Source organism: Siphateles boraxobius, unplaced genomic scaffold (assembly GCF_051911475.1).
Source record: "Siphateles boraxobius isolate OS27281-9 unplaced genomic scaffold, OSU_SipBor_1 66, whole genome shotgun sequence".
Taxonomy (NCBI): domain Eukaryota; kingdom Metazoa; phylum Chordata; class Actinopteri; order Cypriniformes; family Leuciscidae; genus Siphateles; species Siphateles boraxobius.
In genome coordinates this window covers 3616657-3642191 of record NW_027509193.1, presented here as the reverse complement: position 1 = coordinate 3642191, position 25535 = coordinate 3616657, and the positions used below count along the sequence as shown (strand labels likewise).

The window sequence follows — 25535 nt, the reverse complement described above, 5'->3', positions numbered from 1 at the left end:
TTGGTTTCAGCCGTTTTCTTGCAGTCAGTCGGTGGTGTTACTCTCGGTCATTGACCCACTTCACTTCTGTTTGTTGTTATCTATGTGTGTGAGTTCCCTGACATATAGAGTGACTTAACTTTGTATACACTATTTAGGTCAGATCAATCCATCCTGCTTCATACCTTGACCAATTTATGTATTTATATTCATTTTCGAGTGGATCTCATCAATTGTGCTTATATTGGATTTATTTAATTTATTTATACATATATGTTTTAGCTTGTTTGTTTCAATGAAAGCTTCATTTTGATTTCAGCTTTTCATATTAATCCCCGTTCAGATAGATATATTATCCTTATTCTACGAGAAATACATGATGTAATCACGGAGCCACACATGTGACGTCATATCACCCCATTCGCTTTCTGACTCCCAATTGGTTGGTTTCTCTGGTTCTACAGGCGGAGTCATCATTGCAGCTCAGACTAACTTGATGTCCTATTGCCCACCTCTGCTCATCTCTGATTGGCTGAAGGAGACAAGCCCACTGAAGCTCAGACCATGCAGTTGCCGAGTGAGATTTTGTAAACAAAAACGGGGGTGTATAATAGTAAAAATATATCGATTTCATATTCCCTTTTAACACATATCGCCTCTCAGCGTACTAATTGAAAAGGTCGAAAATAATTATTAACGTGTTTAAATAGCTTTTGCACATTAATATAAATACCATACGATAAAATTATAATAATAATACAAGGTAAAAACAACAATGATACAAAATAATAATCCAAACGCTACTCTATCTTAAGTTAAAAAAGATATAGTAAAAAGTAAATCTCAAATAAGTGACTTTAGTTGAAGTTTTATTTCAATGCAGGCCATGTGAAAGAGACTCGTCAACTAAAGAGCGAGTTCCGATTGGTCGAGGGGCGTGTCAATCACCAACTGCCGTCTGGGGTTTGCCTGTCTCTCTGCTAGCATGCTAATGTGCAAAGCAAACTCTTAAGTCAACTTTGCCTTGTGCGGCAGTATGGAAACGAACGCGAGCAGGTAGTGGTCAGAATCAGCTAGAAAGTTGAGTTAGTCAAAAATCAAGTGGACGTATCCTACGAAAACTACGCCAACAAATGTCCCGGCATATTTGCCTGCTCGATGAGTGCAAGTTCCTAGTTTCCATGGAATACCGCTTGTTGTGTGAGTGAGTGCTTTAATACTTTTGAAGTCAGCTTGAAAGAGCATTCGAGGACAATGAATCTGTCTTTTGACGACCCGTCACTGGAAACCTTGGACTCCAGTATGTCATTACATGATCCGAGTGATATTGACTCGGCTCTGCTCAGCGACATTGATGGTAAGAGATCGTTTGTTTACACTTGCAGTGCTGTTTGGCCGGTTATATGGTTGGACGAAGTGAATCGTGTGTTTGCAGACACACATTTACATTGATTGATGGTGCTGTCAGACGCATACACGTGTTTAAAATAGCGATACAAGTGGGGAAACAATCATCTGTAATAAATGAGCCATTAAATCAATGCACTTTGTCGTCATATAGGATGCTAGTTTTGTTCAGAAACTACTGTGTCGTCTTTTAAACATACTGATACTGTGAGCAGATCTGATCAGGTGGTGTCAGTGAATCTGGGCGTTTGTTACATTTCTGCTTGGAGAACAAATATTGCATCTATGGGTACTTTATTTGCACGCATTGTAATGGTGCTTTGTATGTTAAATCGGATTAAAATGAGACTGTTATACAGGGTGTTATTATATTGTGGGCGTTTCATTAGAAGTTGCATTGTGAGAAGCCCCGCCCCCTCCAGTCTGGAGTGGTGACGTCACACGAGGTTACAATCGGCCATTCCCTACGAACACAATTCTCTGAGAACTAGAATAATTCAAATAAAAAATAATATAAAAAGATGTCATATTAAAAAAAATAAAAAATAAAAATTATATAAAAAGATATATGAATGACAAAACGTCATCAGTCATGTATCACATACCGAAAATGCATTTAAAATATTTAGACACAATTTGAATGTTTGTATATATCTGAAATTGTGTATTTATGAACACATATATCCATTGCGTTATTAGACCCTTTAGTAATTCACCTTTGTGATGGTTAAGTGGTCCACGCACAGTGAAGTAGTCTGACCGAAAGTAAACCCCGCTGCTGAAGCGGACAGTGCCCGATAGTAACCTCTAGCGCGAGGCGCTTTCTGGGCCTCTGATTGGTCGAGCGCGATCACCTCATACAAACACACCGGCCGCCGCCATGCCTGTGCTCATTGATGGAGTCTAATGTTGTATGGGGTCACATGCATGGAAAACACCACTTTTGACCACTTCAGTTTTTTACACTGTTGGGAATTTACTCTCCAGCAGAGTAACATCACTATCTTTATTATGATTATTATTATTATACTGGTTATACTCTGATTTAAGAAAATAATATCATGAATAAAATATTAAATTGTTTGTGATGTATGTGCATAAAAAACTTTTGTATTTCCTTATTCAATTATATGAATGTATTATTTTATAATTTATTATTATTTTGAAGATACTCTGATTCTGTTTTCTTTATTTCAATTCCCAATATTATTAATGTATTATGTATTTAAAAAATGATTATACCCTGATTTAAAAAAAAATGAATTGTATATTAAATTATTTTTATATAATATTTGGGCAAAATATTTTTATTTCTTTATTTCATATGCCAATAATAATGTGTTATTTTAATTCTAATAGTAATAATTATTATTATACTGATTATTATCTGATTATTTTTATTTCTATATCTCAGATCTCAATATTTGTAATGTCTTTTTTTATTTAAGACATAATTATACTCTGATTAATAAAAATTACAAATAATATCTGAAAATATATATTATATTTGTGCATCAAATAGTTTGTATTTCCTTATTTCAGATCCCAATAATACTGTAATATTTTATAATCTAATAATAATAATTATACTGCTTTTCCTCTCATTCTTTTTATTTCTTTATCTCTTTATCTCATATCCCAATATTATCAATGAATTAGTTTTTTAAAAATATAAATTTTGATTTAAGAAAACAATAACATGAATAATATATTAAATTATAAAATCTGAGCATAACATATTTGGATCTGAGATAAAGAAATAAAAAGTAAGTATAATGTATTATTTAATTAAAATGTGATGACGATAATAATAATAATGTTTTGTTCCGATAATAACAAACTATTATGTACAAAACCCTTTTACTTTCATTTCAAGATGTTGAAGTAATTTGTGTCTAAAGTAAATCGCCTATTTAAAATCAAGATAATTCAGGATCATTAACATGTTATTATGCTGGCATAATGTGATAAAACGATCCCGATGAATGGTCACCTACTATTATTATTAATTATCACTATTTTATATTAAAGACTGTTTTTGTAGCCTACAGGTTTTTGAGCTTCGTAATTAATATTTGAAATATTTAATATTCCTCTCATGCGTGTGTTTTATTCATTGGGCTCAGTGGCGAGGGCGGCTGTGAAGCGCAGGATCTTGACTGGTTCTGTGAGAGAGGAGTTGCACTGAATGATGAAACTCTGTAATGGGTCACACTGCAGTCCGATCCTCTTCTCCATCCTTCAACTGAGTGAAATCCAGAGCTGAATTTGCAGTGGTTTAGTGCAGGCGTTTAGGTGGAAGAGTCACTGTGTCATCCACAGATCTCAGTCGCTTTGAGATTACACTCAAAAATAAGATCTTTGTAGCAAAGTGACACTGAAAATGTGTACAAATCAAATCAAAATGAAATCAAAATGTAAGTTTTTTTTTTTTTTTTAGCTTTTAGTATGAATATGTTAAGGTTATGAATAAGATGCTGTGTTTCAAAACAATGACAAAATTCGAATATGGGGGATATACGCATTTTAAAACTGCTGTCTACTGTCTCACTTACGTTAAAATGGATCACGGATGTTTACGACATCACCGCGGACTTCATCTTCTGTCCAAGTCAAGTCATCCTCATTTATATAGCGCTTTTAACAATGTAGATTGTTTCTAAGCAGCTTTACAGAGATAAACATATAATTTAAGGTAACAGAGATTGGTTTGGTTTTATTGTGGCTCTTGAAAAATGTTTTTTCCAGCTAAAGTTAGTTTTGATTGATTCACTTCCGTCTAAATGATCATTTGTTATTAAATTAGGGGCCGCTAAGACGACACCGTTCTCTCTAAACAGATTTAAAACGCGAACCTGTGATAGACGCTGATGGCGTTCACATGCGCATTAAGAATTGAATCAAATATCCAATCAAATGCTCTCTAGACTCTAAAGTGGTAAAACAAGCGACCGTTGACACGTGTAATTTGGGTTGGAGATGTGTGTTCGGTTGCTCAAACGCTCAAGTTGTATTCTGTTTTCCAACTGTAAGTTGGTTAAAAATGAAATGGCTAGAATTTATTCACACCTCTACTATTGAATCCAACGTATCATCAGCGCTCGGATTCGCTTCCATGGTGCTGTCAAGTACGACTTGCCGTCTGTGAGGTAGACTAAACGCTATTGGCTATTTGAAAAGGGGGAAGGGCCATTCAATATGTCCCGCCTTAGCTTCCTGTTTCAGTGGAAATTACGTCAACGCATCATTCAAAGCTGTACTTCAGTGGGCCCTTAACAATTTACTCATAGAGACACATGGAGATCCCTATATCTCTGCAATTGATTCTAATAGGACAGTCAGTGGTTCCAAAACTTTTTAGAGTGGTGTAGATTACCCCTGAGGCATTTTACATCCTTCTACGTACCCCCTCTCTTCCACTGTGACTGCAGTCACACCTTTTCCATTACGGACACTATTTGCCCCCTTAAAGGGAAAGTTCACCCAAAAATGAAAAGTCTGTCATTAATTACTCACCCTCATGTCGTTCCAAACCCGTAAGACTTTCGTTCATCTTCAGAACACAAATGAAGACATTTTTGATGAAATCTGAGAGATTTTTGTCCCTCCATTGACAGTCTGCGCAACTACCCCTTTGACTCTTCGAAAAAGTTCATAAAGAGATCGTGAAACTAATACATATGAGTTGAGCGGTTTAGTCCAAATTTTCTGAAGAAACACGATCGCCTTATATGATGAACAGGTTGAATTTAAGCTTTTATTAATGTTCTAGCAGGAACTCATTGCTCCCCCCCCTAGGTCGACCCGTTCACGATCGGTTTGATGGGGTGGGGTTGTTGTTCACCACAAGACCCTCTAAAGTCTCCTAAGGACGCCCCTGTTGCTCACTGTATCCGTCTCTTTCCATGTTTCGACAGATATGCTCCAGCTTATCAACAACCAGGACATGGAGTTTGTGGGTCTGTTCGATCACACTTCATTTCCTGGTCCCGCAGCCCCGCCTCTCTCCAGCCCTTCCTCTCCTCCACCCGCCTCTTCTACGCCCACCAACACCTCCTCCATCCTCAGCAGCAGCCCGCACCTGGACGCCCTGCTGGGCCCCCCCATCACCCGCAGCTCCTCCATCCCGGACAAGGTGTTCCTCCCTCCCACTTTCCAGCAGTCTCCTCTGGCACAGGTGAGCTCCACCTCTGCCAACCCCGGGACACTGCAGACCACGCAGCCCAAAGCTCAGCCCGCTCCATCTCCCAGCCTCCACCCGTCCCCCCCGGTCGGGAAGAGCCAGGTGTTCGGCGTTACCCAGCAGGTCCTCTTCAGCTCACCGCAGCAGCAGCAGTCTGTGGTCACTTTCCCCATCCAGAACGCTTATACTGGTGAGTTTTATTAGCTCCATGTTTCTTCACAGTGTTTCTGAAGTATGTGCAGTGAAATGCAGGGCCTTAGGAAACACATAACATTTTCCCCCAATTTTTTTAATAGTTTTTTTTCCTTCTGGATTTCATATTAATGTTAAATACAATTTTAGTAATTTATTTCTATTTTAATTTTTCTTAATTCATTTTTTTTTCTTTCTTTTTGGTTTATATTTTCTGGAATCCGTTTTAATGGTTAAAATACATTTTAGTAATCAGAAAGCATGTCTAATGAATTTAAATAATGAAACTTTTAATAATAAATTGTGTGTGTGTGTATATTTTTTAGGGCCCCATGAAATCCACCCCCCCCCCCCCCCCCCCCCTAAATTTTAATGGTTTAAATTTTCTTAATCATTTGGTAATCAGCTAAATTAAATTATTATAACTATATAATAATTTATTAACATTTCTATAATAATAATAAGGCCCCATGAATGTTTTAAATTTAAATTAATAATTTAATTCCTATTTATTATCAAAAAGGTGAACAAAAGCATTAATTATTCTGTAAAAATGTAACTAAATGAAAATTTAACAATTCTTTTTATTATTTTGGCAAACAAAGTGCTGCACAACTGAGGTTTGCTGATCAATTTAAAACATGTTAAAAAAGTGTGCAATTCCTTAAATAAAGATTTATTTATTATTAATAGTATTACTTTGAGAAGTACATTCTGCTGTACATCATCAAGTTAAACCAAACTTTTATTTTGACGGGTTGTGGTGAAGACACTTGAGTTTCTGTGTGTCTCTGGCGATGGTTTTAATGAAGTGTAATGAAATGCTGGTGAAGTGAATCTGCTCTGGAGATGAAGTTCATGCTTCCATGTCCTTATATATTATACAGATATTATATATTATACACTTAGATATTGAGACCGTAGATGCATGTGCTTCATTATGTGTAGTAGACGAAACTGTGTTGCTCATTCACACAGAGACACGCAGAACATGCAGACTTCAGATTTCAATAGCAGTCTTTTTGCAGTTTAATGTTCACAGACACTAGTCCATATCGAGATTTTATTACTTCTACAGCCCTGCTTTGGATTTATGCATCCAAAAATGGCCTAATCCTGTGATATTCCGCGTCATACTGTAAATGCCATGATTATGTCTGGATTACAAGATTCCGACTGTTTTCTGCCTTGTGAAAATCACAGGGCTCTACAAATGTGAAAGATAAAAATCTGTCATGATAAAAAGCTACTAGAGAACAAAACTTATCTCTCTTACCAGTTATCTATTGGCACTTTATCTCAAAGGGTGTAAAGCACCTTTAACTGATAAGCTAATTGGTCACACTTTCTATTATGTGTCTTTAATATGTAACTACTGTGTAGCTAAAGCATCTGATAGAATGTGGGAAAGTGACTCTAATAAGGCCATCTAGATGTTTTACATGTTTTCTTAAACCAGTAGATCCCTGAATAGCCTTCCAATAAAGTGGGTATTAAATTGTCAACTACACTTTTTCTTTATTTTATTTTTATACTTTTTGTATTCACATTTTTGATCACTTTTTATTCACTGGCCTTGTTTACAAATAACACTCCACACCAAATAAAAATTAAAATGTTTTTTAATAATTAAAAATAATTCAATTTCTCACCCCAAACCTTTGAATGATAGCATGTTAGGGGTCACTTACTGTGTTCAGAATTGGTCACTCTCTCTAGTTGAAAAATAAAAATATATATTGATGAATGAAATCAAAACATTTTTAAAAAATGGCTTTTTGTTTGCAACTGACATTTTGTTCTTCAGTACCTGATTCCTATCCAATGAAATATTGACGAACAATCTTATACTGAAACTGTCAAATAAAGATAGTCTTGGTAAACTGTAAAAGAAACTGTGTGGACTTGGCAATAGCGGTTAAATCAGCTTGAGCCAAGCATTTATTCTACTGTTATCATAGTTTCACAGTGATTTCATGGTGTTTATACTAGATTTTAATCCGTTCAGTCATGACATATTCGATTGATCAGATATGTGTTTTTTATGAAAGTGTGTGTCTTGACTCATGAAAACTTTCTAAAAGTGTTTTAAGATTATGTAGTCTTTAGTAGTGTAAATGATTATTCGCATGTTATTCATGAGTAATGCACATGACGACTGCCACTATTAAACTGCATCACCTTTGACCAGTCACATCATGTCAGCAGGTCCTTTCAGGTAGTTGTGATTCGGTATGAAAAGGCGATTTGAGTTCAAGGTGCAGACGGGAGTCACTGTTGTCATTCTTGGAAACCTAGTGACCTTTTATCGTACTTAGTGTTCATGTGTAAAAGAAGCCCAGCCCACATTTCTTTCTTTGCATATGCTTTTATCATTGCGTTTCATTCTGCTTATCGTTGCGAGGCTTAGGTAATGTCTCCACCAGGTCAAAGAGAGAAGACAACATCACACTAGCGTAGATCAAAGTTCAGTCCGGGTGAATTGAGTTATGAATTTCTGTTGTTACAGTAAGTCACCCTCTTCCTGCCCCCTTACTGTTATTATTACAGAAGCAAGCTTTACAGAACATCCAATCAGGAGAAACTGGAGATTTCTGTGAACAGATGTGTGTGTGTTTGTGTGCGCACGCTCATAAAGTGTAAAAAAGTGATTAGTTAGAATCAGATTCCAAGCAAGTTTTGTTAGCCAAGTGTGTTCAAGCACATGATGAATTCCAGTACTTAACATAAATGCACTATTACAGAATGTAAAAATTAAAGATATTCAAAAATACGGGTACATAATTTGCATATATATGTCTGCATAGGACAAGGGTGGTGAACTGTAATACCAGTGATAATGGTTTAAATGCTACTACCGTTCCGGTTTTCTGTGTGCAAACAGAATATCCGGGTCTCAGACACCATGCGGATTCTAAATTAAGCTCCATTTAACGTCGTCTTGCATCTGCGAACAGACTTATTCATACAAAATTATGTCAAAAAATGCCCGTCGCTGGTAAACATAATCTGTTATGTCTTAAAGGAATGTAAACGGTTGAGAAGGAAAACGCATGTGTAACATTATATTGGATCCGTGCATTCGGTCTTAAACTGACTGCAGCCTAATAATCCTGCTGCCATCTGTTTTTAATGTTAATCAAACAATAAAGGGGGGGGGGAAATCACTCACTGCTCTTGACTGAATAACTTTTGCAACTTTAATAAGGATTAATCTGTGAAGACTATGCAGTTTTATTTTTACATTTGATTACTTTAAGTTTCTATTTATGAAAAGGGAATTTGCAGTGGTATCGAAAGTTTTTTGCAAAAAATAGTTTCATGGCTGGTAAAAAAATATTTATGGCTGGTAAAATTTAAGTCACCACCCATTGGTAGATGTGGCAAAAAGTTAGTTTGAGGCCCCAGACATACATGTTAAAAGAGAAACTGGCAAACAGCAACATTTGCTAAGACAGGACTGGTCAGTAACGGCGTTTGGTGAAGACTCTAAATCTCTTCTTGAATGACAGTTTGTTCACATTTCAACAGATTTCAAACAGTGGTAATATTGCCTCAAGTGGCAAAGGGTGGTTATGATTTCTGCTTTAAGGATCTTTGTTGCTTTCACAAGGAGTTTTTAGAGTTTAAGGGTACGTTTACACGACAACCATGTTCTAAAACTGGTCGTTAAAGTAAGTTTTTCCTTTGCATTATCCACGCACAGGCGACGACAGCGTTGTCAAAACCATCCTCGTTCTCACGGATTTGTGAAAACGACTAAAAACGCTGTATTATTTATGCCAGGCCAGTAGTTGTCGATGTCACTATGTAAAGAAACACTGCGCGCCTTACCGTTTTCACAAATTCTTGTTTTTGTAGTTTATAATGAGACGATAACGGTATCGATTTCAAAAACTTGCACTTTGAAACGCGTTTTAAAAAGTTTTCGTTTTCAGTCCCTAAAAACGCATGAAATGTTTTCCGTTTTTAATTGAAAACGGTGTCGTGTAAATGTCCCCTTAGTGCGATTTCTTGCCATTTCTTTCCTCTCATAATCTCATTGGCTCTTGCAGCTGTCACTCAGCAGAACTCTCCTCAGCCAATCCCGAATCTCCCCGCCTCCCCTCAGAATGTTCAACCAATGACGATCCAAGCACAGATGCAGAGCCTCTCGGCTTCACCAATCCTGACTACCACCTCCAGCCCAACCACACAGACAATCTCCCCTCAGGTTCAGCAGGTTCCTGTAAGTGCTTTTTTTGACCCACTAATTGCCCATATGCCCAATAATTTAAATATTACAGCCAAGCAACCTTTTATTGTGTGTGCTGAGCGTTCTTCGTGTGTTTCGCAGGTTTTGTTGCAGCCGCAGTTTATTAAGGCAGACTCTCTCTTGCTCACAACTCTGAAGCCTGATGTGACAATGGTGACAACAGTAGCGTCACCCTGCATCACAACGCTGGCTACATCTACTGCCCCAGTCCAGAACACCTCACTGCAGGTACACAAACGATTGGTTGATGGAAATAAATGTTGTGATGTTATTTCCATCAAGAGGTGCATACATTTTTGGTCAAGATCTTGTATTGACAGTGCAAGAGTCCAGCATTCTTTAAAGTCCCCTCCAGCACATCCCAAAGACTTTCAATGAATTTAAGGTCTGGACTCAGAGGAGCCGATTCATGTGTGAAAATTATTCTTCATGCATTCTTTTTCATGCAAATGTTTTTTTAATGCGCTCATTAGAAGCCCATTGAAATTTGAGACATTTCGCCATACAAAGTTTAAAAAATGTCTCAGATTCGCTTCAGTTTATTGCTTTGTTCTTGGTATAAACTGGCCGTCAATCGAATTGTAGTGCTATACATCAATGTTCGAGACATTTGATCTTAAATGTCACATTTAAACCTTGCCAAATTAAATTAAATAACGTAAATTCTTATTTTTAGTTAAAAAGGCTCTCACATTACAAGGCATTTTTGAAATCCTCAGTTTTTATTTTATCGACCTGCACATCTCTCATCCCAGGCGCTGATGAGCGGCGGCACCATCCTGACCACCGTTCCACTGATGATGGACACTGAGAAACTGCCCATCAATCGCATCGCCATCAGCGGGAAACCGGGCGGCCAGCCACATAAGGGCGAGAAGCGCACCGCCCATAATGCCATTGAAAAACGCTATCGCTCCTCAATCAACGACAAGATTATTGAGCTCAAAGACCTGGTGGCTGGGACGGAAGCTAAGGTTGGCTCATTTTCTGAGAAAGTCTGGTTATTTAGTCACCAAGAGAAACTGTGCTCATGTTAGTGACCCTTGAAATTCATCTGAAAACTAACCAGATGGAATGATCTAACTCAACCAGATTTTTTGGCTCTTATCTTACCTGGAAGATAGTCTTAAGATGTCTTTGCTATCATTCTAAAATTAATATTCTCTCTTAAGCAGCTCAATAAGTCGGCAGTTTTGAGAAAAGCCATCGACCACATTCGCTACCTTCAGCAGTCCAACCAAAAACTAAAGCAGGAGAACATGGCACTCAAAATGTCCATCCAGAAGAACAGTAAGCTCACCTTCAAAGTTAACATGAAATTAAAATGGACTCTTTTTACAGTCCTAATACATGTACTTGATGAATAGCTACAACTCTGAAACGGCACTATCAGCTAATGTTAACAGATCCAGAATGTTAAGGATTTAAATTAAGAATATTTGTGTTAAGACCTTTGTGAAAAACACTTTACGGAAATAATATACGGTAAAAGTACATACTTTTCGGACATTTAATTGCATGTTAATTGAAAATGTATAACAGTTTAATTTTATATTAAATCCAATTAGCTGATCTTTGTTTGTTTACTTAAGTAGTAATAATTACTTCTATTGTCTCTTGAATGGTTAAAGTTACTGCTGAATGTACTGACAAGCATTTATGGTAAACTAAATAATCTTTAAGGACATTTGTAATGATTAAGATGCAATTTACTACATTTTAAAATATGTTAACTTGAAATGTGGTATCTAATAAGACACTACATTTAAAATTATACTTTACATGTGTTAGTCAACACGTCAAAATAAGTGAACTTTAAATCACAACAGAAGATTATTAAAACATGATTTAAAATGTACTATAAAATAAAACTTATAATTTGGCATTAATAAAGTGCACTTACTTTAATAGTTCACCCAAAAATGAAAATCAGCCCATTATTTACTCACATCCTAGGTGTATATGACATTCTTCTTTCAGACGAATACAATCAGAGTTATATTAAAAATGTCCTGTCTCCTCCAAGCTTTATAATCGCAGTGAATGGCCGTTTCCGTTTTGAAGTCCATAAAAGTGCATCTTACAATGTGCAATGTTCGTTTGGCCGGAAGCTAGAAATTTTACTTTATAAAGTTTTAAATATGGATATTTTTCTTACACAAACATATTACTTCGCTTCAGGAGGCCTTTATTAACCCCCCCGGAACCGTGTGGAGCACTTTTATGATGGATAGATGCACTTTTATGATGGATAGATGCACTTTTATGATGGAAAGATGCACTTTTATGGACTTCAAAACAGAAACGGCCATTCACTACCATTATAAAAGCTTGGAGATAATAGAAAATAAACATATTTTAATATAACTCAGATTGTATTTGTCTGAAAGAAGAATGTCACATACAGGGTGGACTTGAGGGTGAGTAAATCATGGGCTAATTTTCATTTTGGGGTGAACTATCCCTTTAAGTGTGTTAAGAAACAGTCATAAAAGTGTAGTTTTACTCTAGTTGAAAAGAACAGTTAAAAAGATAATATATATATACTTTAAGATTTGAAGTACACTTAAAGTGCACTTCTTTTTCATAAGGGGATTGTGGGTGTCTTTGCATTGACCTGTCTCTTTGCCTCCTCAGAGTCTCTAAAGGACCTTGTGACCATGGAGGTGGACGTGAAACCAGAAATCCCCACCCCTCCAGCATCGGATATCGGCTCGCCTCAATCCAGCAGCACCTACTCGCACCACGGCAGCGACTCTGAGCCGGACAGCCCAATGGTAGAAGACAGCAAGGTAGCAGAATCTCAGATGATCGGCTTCTCCTGTCATGCCTTTAATGAATTGGCTTTGGTCATGAAGCAATTGAATGTGTTAGCGTGTAGTGGATAATTAATTTGCTTGAGGTCAAGAACCTAGAAGAATAAGCGTATCACGGTTTAACACCATAATTTCCTGTTCTTTCGTGTAGCCTGTGGTGGAGAGGGCTGGAGGAATGCTGGATCGCTCTCGTATGGCTCTGTGCGCCTTCACCATGCTCTTCCTGTCCTTCAACCCGTTGGCATCTCTGCTGTGTGGCGGCTGGAGTAGCTCTGGGGCGTCTATCTCAGGACACACAGGAAGGAGTATGCTGGCAATGCAGGAAGCAGGTACTAATACTCAAACCTTTAAGATCCCGATTTACTCACAGCAAAGTTCTTTTTCAGTCTTTGTGTAGGGGTAAAAAGTTAAAATACCGATATACGGTTAGCGAACATCCCAACGCCGTCAACGCTTTTGAGAGCGACATTTATATGAATATGTAAATATATGCTGCACGCTTTCATCTCAATAACAAGATCGTAGCGATGTGGATGTGTTTGCAATTCGGTCACATCAAGTTTATTTATACATTAGATTGCTTTAAAACAAGCAGCTTTACATTATTAAACATGATGAACCGTGTCACTTTCAATTAGAATTATCTTCAATTTCTACTATAAAGCTGCTGTCCAGTGTTTGTTTTTACTCTAATTTTATCTCGATGGACTGAACCGAAGAAATGAACTGGAGAAAATGTCCACGTTAAAGAAGGCGGGGCCTCAGAGCCACACCCACCTATTATGCGATCACCACAGAGTTTGAATGTGTTTAGCAGTCGGAGTTAACTTTTTCTGGAAAGTGAAATTTTTTGGCAAACGAACTTTGTTTTGGCCTGATTTTGTTGTTGTTTTTTTTTGTATATCAGGGCCTTTAGCTCATGAGAGGCGCATTATGTTCAGAATACCATTCCACCCAATCTACCCCAGACAGCAACATAGTGTCGGCCCAGATCCGGACCGCATCTGGTACACGTGGATTCCACACGGCCCAGATGTGGGGCGGATCTGGGCCGACAATATGTTGCTGTCCCTCTGACATGTGGACAATCCTATCTTGTTTTGATATGTGTAGCCGATTCTTGGGGTTGGATGGATTGGATGTTGCCCACTCTTATGGTGTGGCTGCTAAACGGTGTTCTGGTCGCTGGAGTTTTGATCCGACTCCTTGTGTATGGAGAACCTGTGACCAGACCTCACTCCGAATCATCTGTCCTCTTCTGGAGACACCGCAAGCAGGCCGATCTGGATCTAGCCAGGGTATAAAACACTCTCTCGCACGTATCCATGTTAGATCTGGGAGTCCAAGTTCACCAGATCCCTTTCTTCGCTTCTGTTTCTATAATATTCTTTACGTATTTCTGCAGGGAGACTTTGCTCAGGCCTCTCAGAACCTCTGGACTTGTCTCAAAGCTCTTGGTCGACCTCTACCCACGTCTCAACTGGACCTGACCTGTGCTGTACTGTGGTCCGCCCTGCGTCTGTGCCTGCAGAGACTGTGGGTGGGCCGCTGGTTAGCCAGCCGCGCCGGAGCTCTTCGTTCCAACCGCCCCCTTCAGGAAGACGCCCGCAAGAGCTGCCGTGATGCCGCCTTGGTCTACCACCGTCTACACCAACTCCACATGACCGGTAAGTCGCTTTAGCATATAGAGGAATCACTTTTCCGTTGTTTTTCAGTGTAAACGCGCCAGACGGACGTGTTTGACTGTTGCGTTTGCTTGCTGTGTCTTTTGCAGCACCATTCTAAAAATGCAGTTCTCGAGATAAAATAAGGTCAACTTTTAAAAAAACACATCTCTAGACCTAGCTTTTTCGCTTCACTGACCTGCATCTCATGTTTTTAACCTCTAAAACAAGTGAATGGCCCCTTGAACGCCCCCTTATTGGTCGTTGCATAGAACTTTTAAATTGTTCATAAAGCAGCCGCCTGCTAATTCACCATGGTAAAATTACAGAATAATGAATTTACGAATATATCCACATAAAACAAGGGACCGCCAATACGTTTGAAAGGAAAGCACAGTAGGTTTTTTAGGCCTAATCAATGCAAATGATAATTTAACGATTATGAAAATGTTTTCTGACATAATTATTCTTTATTGCCCATTTTACAGAAATTGGCTTTAAAGAAGACAAAGCCCATGCATGACATGCGGGTGGAAAAATAAAAGTGTGACCACGAATTAAGAATGAATTCCCAAAATTTATTAATTTTGTTCCCCTTGTTTTAGTTAATTCATGCCCAAGTTGTTCTGCTTCATTCCCTCGTTTTAATGGTTAAATTGTGGTCATGGTCTAGTCACAAATACAGTTCAAATGTTTTATTACAACCGAACAGTGTTACTTTATTATCATTGAGATACTGTTCGTTTTTATTGATATTTAAAAAAAAAAAAAAATTCTCTGTGGTTACACTTTATTATGGTGGTCCACTTTAGACATTCTACTTACTATAAGTAACTTACCATCATAAGAACCTGTAGTAGGTTGTTAGGTTAGGGTTAGGGTTCGTAGAATAAGTTGACATGTAGTTGCAGAATAACTTCTATTTAGTAGAATGTCTAAAGCGGACCATCAAAATAAAGTTGTTACTTTTCTGCAGTGTTGGGCAGTAACGCGTTACTAGTAACGCATTACTGTAACGCCGTTACTTTTGACAGTAACTCATACTGTAACGCATTACTTTTTAAATAAATTAACTCCGTTACCGTTACCATATGGTGCGTTGTCCGTTACTTTTTTTAATTAATTAATTTGGGCTGAAATGTAGCCTACAGCCTAACCTGTTTGCAGCAGCTACGCATTGTAGGATTGGTGGTAGGATTGCTTGCCACCCGTCCCTTAAAATAAGGAATTGTTCCGTATTTAAAAGTAAAATGATGCGTCCCGTATCAAATCAATAAGGGAAGCGATTTGTCCCGTATTTTACGTAAGGCCCACACATAGCCTAGTTGGATAAAAACATAAGGATTTACTATACTAATAGCAAATAGCCTATAAAGAAATCAATTTCACAATAATGTTACATTATGATTAGAATCAAATGAATTTTGTCAATTTTCTAAGCTTAGAAAATGCACGTTTATACGAATTTTATAGGCCTAAAATATTGTTTAGTAATTCTGTGAATTACACTGCGCAAACCAAAGTAATACTACCCACCGGATGAAGAAGGGTTGGCTCTCAGTCTCCACAGAAAAAAAATATTTATTTTATTTTTAGTGTTCGCATTTATGAGTAAGAAACAATGTTACGGACGTGACTGTTCCTCGTACGTGAGCGCTCTGAAAGCAGCACTAAAATATGCTTTAAAACTTTCACAGAGACATCAAACAGAAAGCACAAAACCTTTCTTTAAAGTAAATTTCGTTTTGTATTAATTGTATCCTAATTTTAACCAATGTTTCATCAACCAATTGCCTGGATTTAATAAATAAGAAGTAAATATAGCAGACGATAGAGAATCATGAAACGGAGGCCCCAGCGCGTGAACTGGAGCTCGTCTTATAAATGAACCGAAACTCTGCGTATAAGGTAACCTACTTGCCTCACAGACATGTCTACTTTTAAACAGAACAATTCAAAACGAACAGACTAATGACTGCTCTCTGCTAATGTAATCCGTATGAAATGTGCATTTCTCTCTGGCGCGTCACCTCAGAAATCCTTGTGATATATTCAGTTTGTGCTGGTCTGACTTAAATAAAATAGTGTTTAAAAATTACTTTGTTTAAGTCAGTTTTGTGTTTGTGTAGACCATTACGCATAAAAGAACATTAATGGGAACAAAAGGGACCAAAGAATGTTTTTTTTTTTTTAAAGTAACTAAAAGGTTACTTTTAACAGTAATACATTACTTTTTGGTGTAAGTAATCAACAAAGTAATTGAGTTACTTTTTGACTGAAGTAACTAGTAACTAGTTACTATATCTTAGTAACTAGCACAACAATGCTTTTCTGTTTATATTTTAGCTTTAATTAAATTTCAAATTCCACATACGCATTTGATCGCAAATCCATGCAGTTTCGCAACTACTCTCCACTGTAAATCAAAGACTTCTGTTCTGTCGTTTGTTGTTTGTCAAGCTTTTGTTGACAATTCTGCTAGCCATTAATCATATTTGCTCCTGATGTTGATCTGTGTGTGCAGGTAAGCTCGGAGGAAGCCACCTCTCTGCCATCCACATGGCTCTGAGCGCTCTTAACCTGGCCGAGTGTGCAGGAGACTGTCTCCCTGTTGCCACACTGGCAGAAATCTGTGTGTCTGCAGCCCTACGGATTAAATCCAGTCTACCCCGCCTGATTCACTTCACTACTGTTAGTACACACACACACACTCACACTCACAGGCCCTGCTCCAATATCTAGTGAGCCGCACTGCTGTCAGACACATGCGAATCTTGACCAAGACGGAACCTCGAAAGTGTTGTTTTTATGAGTACGCTAGCATAGCATGCGCATACCCTAGACGTGCAACCTGACTTTTTTAACCGCGCATATGCTCTGTACGCAGTTAAACTAGAGTTGCGAATATACAAAGGCATTTTTAACCTTCATAACTTCTGGAGAGAAATTGTGCAGACACTGGACAAGGATGAAACATTCTAGTATGCATGTGTCAAGTGCCTGTTTTCGTGTACGTTATCACATGGAGTATACTATGAAAGGCAATGTGTTCGGCTGTACGAATACTATGGAAGTCATAGTAAAATCATAATTATGATATAAAAAGTCTAAATTAGTACATAAAAATGTTGAATGATGACATACTAGGTCATAATTTTGAAATACCAAGTCATGATAATGAGATAAAACTATGACATACTAATTCATAATTAAGTGCGTCAGAATATCAATTATTTTTTCATTATTTTGACTTTTCATATGCATGTCAATTTTGACTTGATGTCATAAATATGACTTGGTATATCATCATTTCTTCTAATAAACTTTTTGTCTCATCTGACTTAAGATGACTTGAAAAGTCGAAATGATGTTGTTGAAATGGGCTTCAATAGAATATGCCAAGCGTTCTTGTCAAACCTGGAGCTGTATTACAGAAATTTCTGACGACTTTAATGTCCTAAGTGAAATTAGCATGGCTACTAAACAGATATGATTTTGAGTTGGGATGTTTCCGTTATACAGCCCCAGAGCAGTTTGCCATTAGCATGTTGCTAAGCTAACAGTGTAATACTCTAAACAAGCATAAAACTGCACATCACGCATACACTTACCCAATATACACTGGGTAAAATGGTCCATTTGAAACTTGATTTTAGTATTTTTATCAGTAATTTCCAGGATTGAATGAATTATATTCAGACTTCGGATTTATTTTAGCTTGTCGTAGTGCATTCTGGGATTGAATTTTATGCCAAGATGCTAGCAATGCTACCCGACTTGGCAACGTCAGTGTTGTGGTGCTTAAAATGCTGCCTTCATAGACACCTCACTAGGCTTTGGAACAGTGTCAGTCTCTTTTCATCCAGTACAGTTTTGTTCGTTTACTCTTGTTTTGATGATGTGTCCATATTTCGTTTCTGTGCTGCATATGGTAAGCGGAGATATAATGTTTCTTTTCATGTTCTGCAGCGAGTGTTCTTAAGCAGCGCTCGGCAGGCCTGTCTCTCGCCCAGTGGCAGCGTCCCTCTTGCCATGCAGTGGTTGTGTCACCCTCTGGGTCATCGTTTCTTTGTGGATGAGGACTGGTCCATACGCAGCACCCCTAAAGAGAGCATCTACAGCCAGGCAGGAAACTCAGGTCAGCATTAAACAGAGAAAAACCAGGCTTTAATGTGCTCGTGATAATGATTCCCCAGTCTCACCCTTGTGTGTATTTGCGTTTGTCTTCAGTCGACCCGCTGGCTCAGGTGACCCAGGCATTTCGGGAGCATCTGTTGGAAAAGGCCCTCTACTGTGTGGCACAGCCTCAAGGGGACAAGACCCTCACTGATGGGGACGGGTGGGTGTCATTCTCAGCGCTAGTTTGCAGGAATCTCTATAGGAAATCGAGCTCTACTGGTTTCCAGAAGAGATGTCTATCTTTTCTATTGTGCAGTTATAATACTATTGATGTCTGCTTCCACTTAAAGGGATAGTTCACCCAAAAAGGAAAATTAACCCATGATTGACTCACCCTGAAGCCATCCTAGGTGTATATGACATTGTTTTTTCGGACGAATACAATCGGAGTTATATTAAAAAATGTCCCGTCTCCTCCAAGCTTTATAATGAGAGTTTATGGCTGGAGGAAATTTGAAGCCCAAAAAAAGTGCATCCATCCATTATAAAAGTAATCCATATGTCTCCAGGCGGTTAATAAAGGCCTTCTGAAGTGAAGCATGCATTTGTTTAAGAAAAATATCCATATTTAAAACTTTATAAACCTATAATCACTAGCTTCCGAAAGCTATTCCGATTGAAACTGCCGTACGCATCGATTTACGGTGGAAGACTGACCCCTGACCCGACGCACAACGCAATGACGAACGTCATATACACCTAGGATGACTTGAGGGTAAGTAAATTATGGGCTAATTTTCATTTTTTGGGTGAACTAACCCTTTAAAGCATGTTAGGCCCTGTTTACACCTGGTGTTGAGATGCGTTTTGGTCAAATACAGGTGTAAACGGGGTCTAAAACATTTAGAGCTTGTCCAAAATTACGCTTTATTTTACGCTATATACTATAATTATTATGCCAAAAAGCTAAATCTTCAATTGAAATGTTAAATCATAATGTAGACTTTGGTTAATTTATGTAAAACAAGATTTTTTTTTATTTGTTTTAATGTTTGTTTAACTGGCAGCATTGGTTGCTAAATATAACAAACTTGAGGATTTGGTTACACTTAATTTTATATTTGGTACCCCATACACTTTTGAATCAGTTTTATCACTTATCTTGTGGTTTGAGTGTGAATTTGAGTTGTGTGTGTTTGTTTGGACAGGGAATACTCGGACGCTCTGGAATACCTGCAGCTGCTCACCAGTGCCTCAGACGCAGCCGGAGCCACAACACAGTCCTTCGCCATCGGATCCAACATGGCCACCGTCACAGGTCAGCTTCACTTTAGATTCCATTCACGTCTGCTTTGACCCCCGAGCTGCTGTTTTGAGGACTCCTGGATCATGTTCTCAATAGCCCGTTTCACACAGCAATCCCAGTAAATTACCGTAAAATTACCAGATTGACTTTACCGGTAAATACACTAATATGCTGTTCACACAAGCAACAGCTTTGGCTTTGGCTTTTCAGAGACCATTTACACATCGGCACCAAAACACCAGTGGATTCTGTGATCGGAAATTATCTTTAAATGCCGCGCCATTGTGGTTTTACATTTTATTACTTTCTGTTGACTTTCTGTTCTGTGTATTTTTATCATTTATTTCACACGATTGTTCTATTTGTTACGCTCTAAGCTGTTCCTAATCACCTCTATGGGAGGGAATGGAATATGTTGCACGCCAATAAATAAAGAGTTGTCAATTTTTGATACTTCCTCATATCTTCGTTTTTTTTTTATACTTAAAATACGTTGTTAAGAATAGCTAAATAAACGCAATGGGTCTATTTGAAGCCTTACATTTATCATGTAATAGTATTTGATACGTTGGTTAGGATCTGTGATTGATCGGCCAATACTGCTTCCAGTAATCTGTGATCGCCCCCAAAAATCCTGATTGGAGCACCCCTAATATATATTTGCATGACCGCTTTCCGTTTCGTTTCAAATTTCATATCTCCCAGCATTCAACACAGCATGTTTCCATTGAAGCACATGTTAGTGATCTCATCATGTGATCTCACCATTGTGTCTTTGACCTCCAGGCTGTGACCCTCACTCCAAATGGTGGTCGTCGGTGGCCGTGGTGGTCATTAACTGGCTCCAGGGCGATGACGTGGCGGCAGAGAGATTGTACCCAGCGGTGGAAAACTTGCCCCCCAGCCTTCAGTCCGCTGAGTGAGTGACATTTGACACGGTCTCCAGGAAACTTCAATGTTAATGACACACAACCTAAAGCCACTCTCAGGTTTTGAGTTTAAAAAATATCATTACCACAAGTAAATGAAGAGGAAATTGTTTGAAAAGAGATTGCACGAGTTATCAGTTGCCCAGTTGTTTTCCTGGCGAATCAGCGTTTTGTAGAAGACAACCCCGTTTATCTTTCAACCGGCCGTCCAGGAACAATGCTTCATTTGATGTGCGCTTTGTGTGGGTTTATTGCTTTTAGCTCGGCCTGTGCTAGACGCATCCTGTTTGTGTTGCAGGAGTCCGCTGCCCAAAGCCTGCTTCAACACTTTTAAAGCGGTGCGCTCCCTGCTGGCCAAACCTGGGAGCTACCAGCTCAGCCTCAGCTACTGCGAGAAAGCCAGCGGCCTGTTCAGAGACAGCCTCAACCTCGGCCCACACTGCACCAGCAACACACTAGACAAGGTAATGGCACACTTCGGTTAGGAGTCGTTAGATTCGCATTGGTTTGGCTGCCAGTTTGCGGTGTGTGTTTTGTCTTGGACAGGGCTGTAGTGCATTGTAGTTGCATTGCATGTGCCTCAACTGTGCAATGTTCCTGCAGTGCAATACAGAGCTGCGCCGCAGTGCTTCTCCTGAACACACACAGACCACGTTTATAAATGCACATTTTTAAACGACTGGTCTCAAGATGATGTATGAAGTCAGTTCTCCTCAAGTTCACACAGGTGTTGTGGTAGGAGTTCATCATATTGTCTATGGACATGTTCAAATTATGTTTGACACCCACAAACCAGTGTTGTTTATATAGTATTAATTTATATTTTGAATTTAGCTATTACTTTTTTTAGTTTTAGTTTTCATTTTCATTTTAGTTCTGTTGTAATAATTTGATGTGCTTTGTCATTTTTTTATTAGTTTTTATATTTCTATTTAGCTTGTTTTTATTTATGTTTCAGTTTGTTTGAATGATTTTAGAACTTTCAACTTATTTCGGTTAGTCTACCATTTCCAATTTTAATCTTTTCCATCTATGAATGTATTTTAATTTCAGCTTTATTTCGGTTAACGCAACCTTTTTTTTTAAAGGTTTTAGTAAACGATAACAACACTAGCACAATGTGTAACAATACTTTTTGTCTTCATTTTGAACAGTATCGGTTGTTTTGTCATTTGAACCCTTTAACAAACTTCTTTTGTGAAGTGTTTTGGTTTAAAAGTGTGTTTGTGCTGTCTTTTTACATTTCAATATTTTAATAACAATAATAACTAGATTACATTTTTCAAGTCAAACTTATAGATAGATAGATGGCACTCTGTTAGTATAATTTAATGTTTCTAGCATTAATTAGCTCATTGCTAGCATGTTTTAAACTAATTTTAATGGTTTTAACATGCTAAAATATAGTTTAACACATTAAAATGTTCTTTATTTCAGCTTGTTGTTTTTGCTGTGTGCCACACACACACACACACACACACACACACACACACACACACACACACACACACACACACACACACACACACACAGATGGCAGTTGTGCTCTCAAGGACAAATATCTTAATGCTTTCCTCTGGAATGAAGCAGCATGTGTGATGTGCTGTCCATGTGTGTGTTGTAGCTGGTGCAGTTGCTGCTGTGTGATCTGCTGTTGGTGACGCGCACTAGCGTGTGGCGGGAGCAGCAGGTGGTGTCCCAGCAGAGCTGTCCGACGGCCGCCTCACCTGTGGAGCTTCAGGGCTTCCAGCAGGACCTCAGCTCCCTCCGCAAGCTCGCTCAGAGCTTCAGACCGGCCATGCGCAGGGTGAGACCACGTCCACACCAAACAACACACCTGCTCATACAACTAACAAATGTTCTATCGAAGCAAACTGTTGCATGCAACTTGTCCTGGGCCAGGCAGTACGGACGAAATATTATATGACCATCAAACGCTACATAGCATGTTTTCACCCGTCCTCTAGCTCGGATATTTATTTATTATAATTTTTTTAAAAAATCTTTCTTATACATATTCACCTGCTTAAATTAGCTTCCAAACAAGCTTGCACAATAATGCTGCACACTTGTTCATTAAGGAAGTACAGATATGGATCTTGCATACTAGGTTTAACCGTCGTAGGTTCATCTGATTCCCTGTGTAACTCAATTTACTCTCTCTCTCTCTCTCTCTCTCTCTCTCTCTCTCTGTCTCTCTCTCTCTCTCTCTCTCTCTCTCTCTCTCTGTCTCTGTCTCTCTGTCTCTGTCTCTCTCTCTCTCTCTCTCTCTCTCTCTCTCTCTCTCTCTCTCTCTCTCTCTCTGTCTCTCTGTCTCTGTCTCTCTCTCTCTCTCTCTCTCTCTCTCTCTCTCTCTCTCTCTCTCTCTCTCTCTCTCTCTCTCTCTCTGTCTGCAGTTGTTCCTGCATGAAGCCACAGCTCGGCTGATGGCGGGCGCCAGTCCAACACGCACACACCAGCTCTTGGACCGCAGTCTGCGGCGCCGCACGCCTGGAAGCAGAACAGGTGATTTCTGTTCACTGAGGCTTTCCAACACCGCTCTAGCTCCAGCTACTTTTCTCTTGTCACTCATTTTCATTTAAAATGTCTTTATTTGAATAGAATTGTTTACATCAGAGAAGAAGAGTTTGTTTGATATATATGTATATATGTGTGTGTGTGTGTGTGTGTGTATATTAGTGCTGTGCAACGATTAATCGCATCTAAAATAAAAGTTTGTGTTTACATAATGTATGTGTTTGTACTGTTTATAATTATTTTGTATATATAAATACACACACATGCATGTATATATTTAAGGAAAATAGGTAATTTGTGTGTATATATATATATATATGTGTGTGTGTGTGTAATGTATATAATGTAAATTGTGTAAATACATAAACAGTATATACATGCAAATATTTCATAAGTGTGTGTGTATATATATATATATATATATATATATATATATATATATATATATATTGGTAGTTGTTTATGCATATATATATATATATATATATATATAATGTATAATCATATCATGTACATTTATTATGATATATTATTTTCCAGTAAAAAAAAATTGGTAAAAAATGCGCAGGTCAAAAGTATTAGTTGATGGGTTAATTTGAATCACTTCTTCATTCAATTAAAAAAAAAAATCATGTATTGTATTGCAGTTACTAATAAAGTCATCAGCCATTAGGCATACAACTCCATTGAATGTTAGTTTTACACCCAGCTTACGTTTAGTGTGTGTGTGTGTGTTTGACAGAGGAGTGTGAGACTCATCCAGGCCAGCGTGAGCAGGCAGAGGCCGTGATGCTGGCGTGCCGTTATCTGCCCCCATCCTTCCTGTCCGCCCCGGGCCAGAGGGTGGGCATGCTGGTCGACGCCGCCCGCACGCTGGAGAAACTGGGCGACAAGCGCACCCTCCACGACTGCCAACAGATGATCATCAAACTCGGCAGCGGGACGACCGTCACGTCCACCTAGCCGACTACACACCAACACACAAGAGCACTTTTACAAACACACCCCAACATCTCTCCATTGAGAATCAACACGCTCTTCATTTCAGGCCTCAGTCAATGACATCCGGGGACGCAAAGACGTTTTTTTTTTTCCAATATCTAATAACAAGATGCAAGGGACCCTATTCTTGACTTTTTTGATATGAAATTAGCTATTTAACTTATTTATACGCCCTACACAAAGATTGAACGGAAGGTATTTTTATAATTCCACTTCCTTTGTGAAACGATGCACTGTGAGGGCTGACATTGGCCACAAGATGGTGTTTTGGTGGGGTGAGCTGGACGCCGGTCCAGTGGGTGCTTGAATTGGACATGTATTGTAGAGCTTTGCTTTACCGTTAGCACCTTTTGAGAGAAACGAACATTACGATAGCGGGAAAAAAAGTGCTTCTCTCAACCATGAGTTGGAAAAAGTAGTTCCTACTTGCCTGTTATCGTCTGGGATGAATTCAGCATATTGATTAGAGAAAATGAATGCTTTGTAAAAGCTCTTTCTTTGTATATATTTTAACGGAGTGTATTTATGATTCGTCTGACGCTGTAGGTGAGCAGTATTTGAAGAGGGGCTGATGGTCGATTTTGTCGTGCTGCTGAAACTGAACCGGTTTGAATGATTTGAAGTCAGCAGAAGAAAAAAAAAAGGTTTCTACCTGTAGCCACAGTATGTTCACTGGATTTGTGTCCATTTGCACTTTTTAGTGAGTGGGCTGCACAGTCACCTACAGACAAAAAGAGCCCACCGTTTGCCATTGAATCCACTGTTTAATTTGTTTTTCCAACCAGTTTGGTTGTAAGTCTTCCATTGGAGTCGGTATATCCAAATAATTTCATCTGCATCGAATGTCATTGATCATAAAGCAAAGACATCAGCGTTAACATCTTTATCCAAAGATACGATTTGATACCTGCAGCTCTTGTTAGGGAGAGAACCATATTTATATTTCATTTCTAGCCACAGTTATGTACGAACTCTGATTACTAGACACATTTTATATTCGCCGTAACCGTGAGATTTGCAATTGACATTCATTACTTGTACGCTAACTTTTCTGTAGTGCTTGTGATCAAGTCTCAAAGATGAAATGTTGCAGATATAGTATATCCTATATTGTCTTCTATTTGATTTATTCTTAAGATTGTAAATAAAAGTCTTTTGTAATGAAA

The 25535-nt window shown here is 38.4% G+C and overlaps 2 protein-coding genes across 3 annotated transcripts in view; both read left to right on the top strand.

The window, feature by feature from the left end:
- Positions 1-25535, top strand: part of tom1l2a (target of myb1 like 2 membrane trafficking protein a) — a 143895-nt gene that overhangs the window by 57153 nt on the left and 61207 nt on the right. The window lies entirely within an intron of this gene.
- On the top strand, positions 518-25535 carry srebf1 (sterol regulatory element binding transcription factor 1). 2 transcript variants are annotated; one of them, XM_077211658.1, is made up of 19 exons: positions 518-1336; positions 5304-5759; positions 9817-9989; positions 10098-10244; positions 10772-10990; positions 11189-11306; positions 12654-12808; positions 12984-13161; positions 13946-14130; positions 14238-14499; positions 17021-17187; positions 18466-18634; positions 18727-18835; positions 19824-19933; positions 20708-20840; positions 21149-21314; positions 22475-22657; positions 23247-23355; positions 24110-25535. In XM_077211658.1, exons 1-19 carry the CDS (start codon positions 1234-1236, stop codon positions 24328-24330), a joined length of 3363 nt encoding a protein of 1120 aa, XP_077067773.1. In that variant the 5' UTR covers positions 518-1233; the 3' UTR covers positions 24331-25535. The 2 variants fall into 2 exon arrangements, with proteins under 2 accessions (XP_077067773.1, XP_077067775.1); XM_077211660.1 differs by having other exon boundaries at positions 900-1336; positions 11192-11306.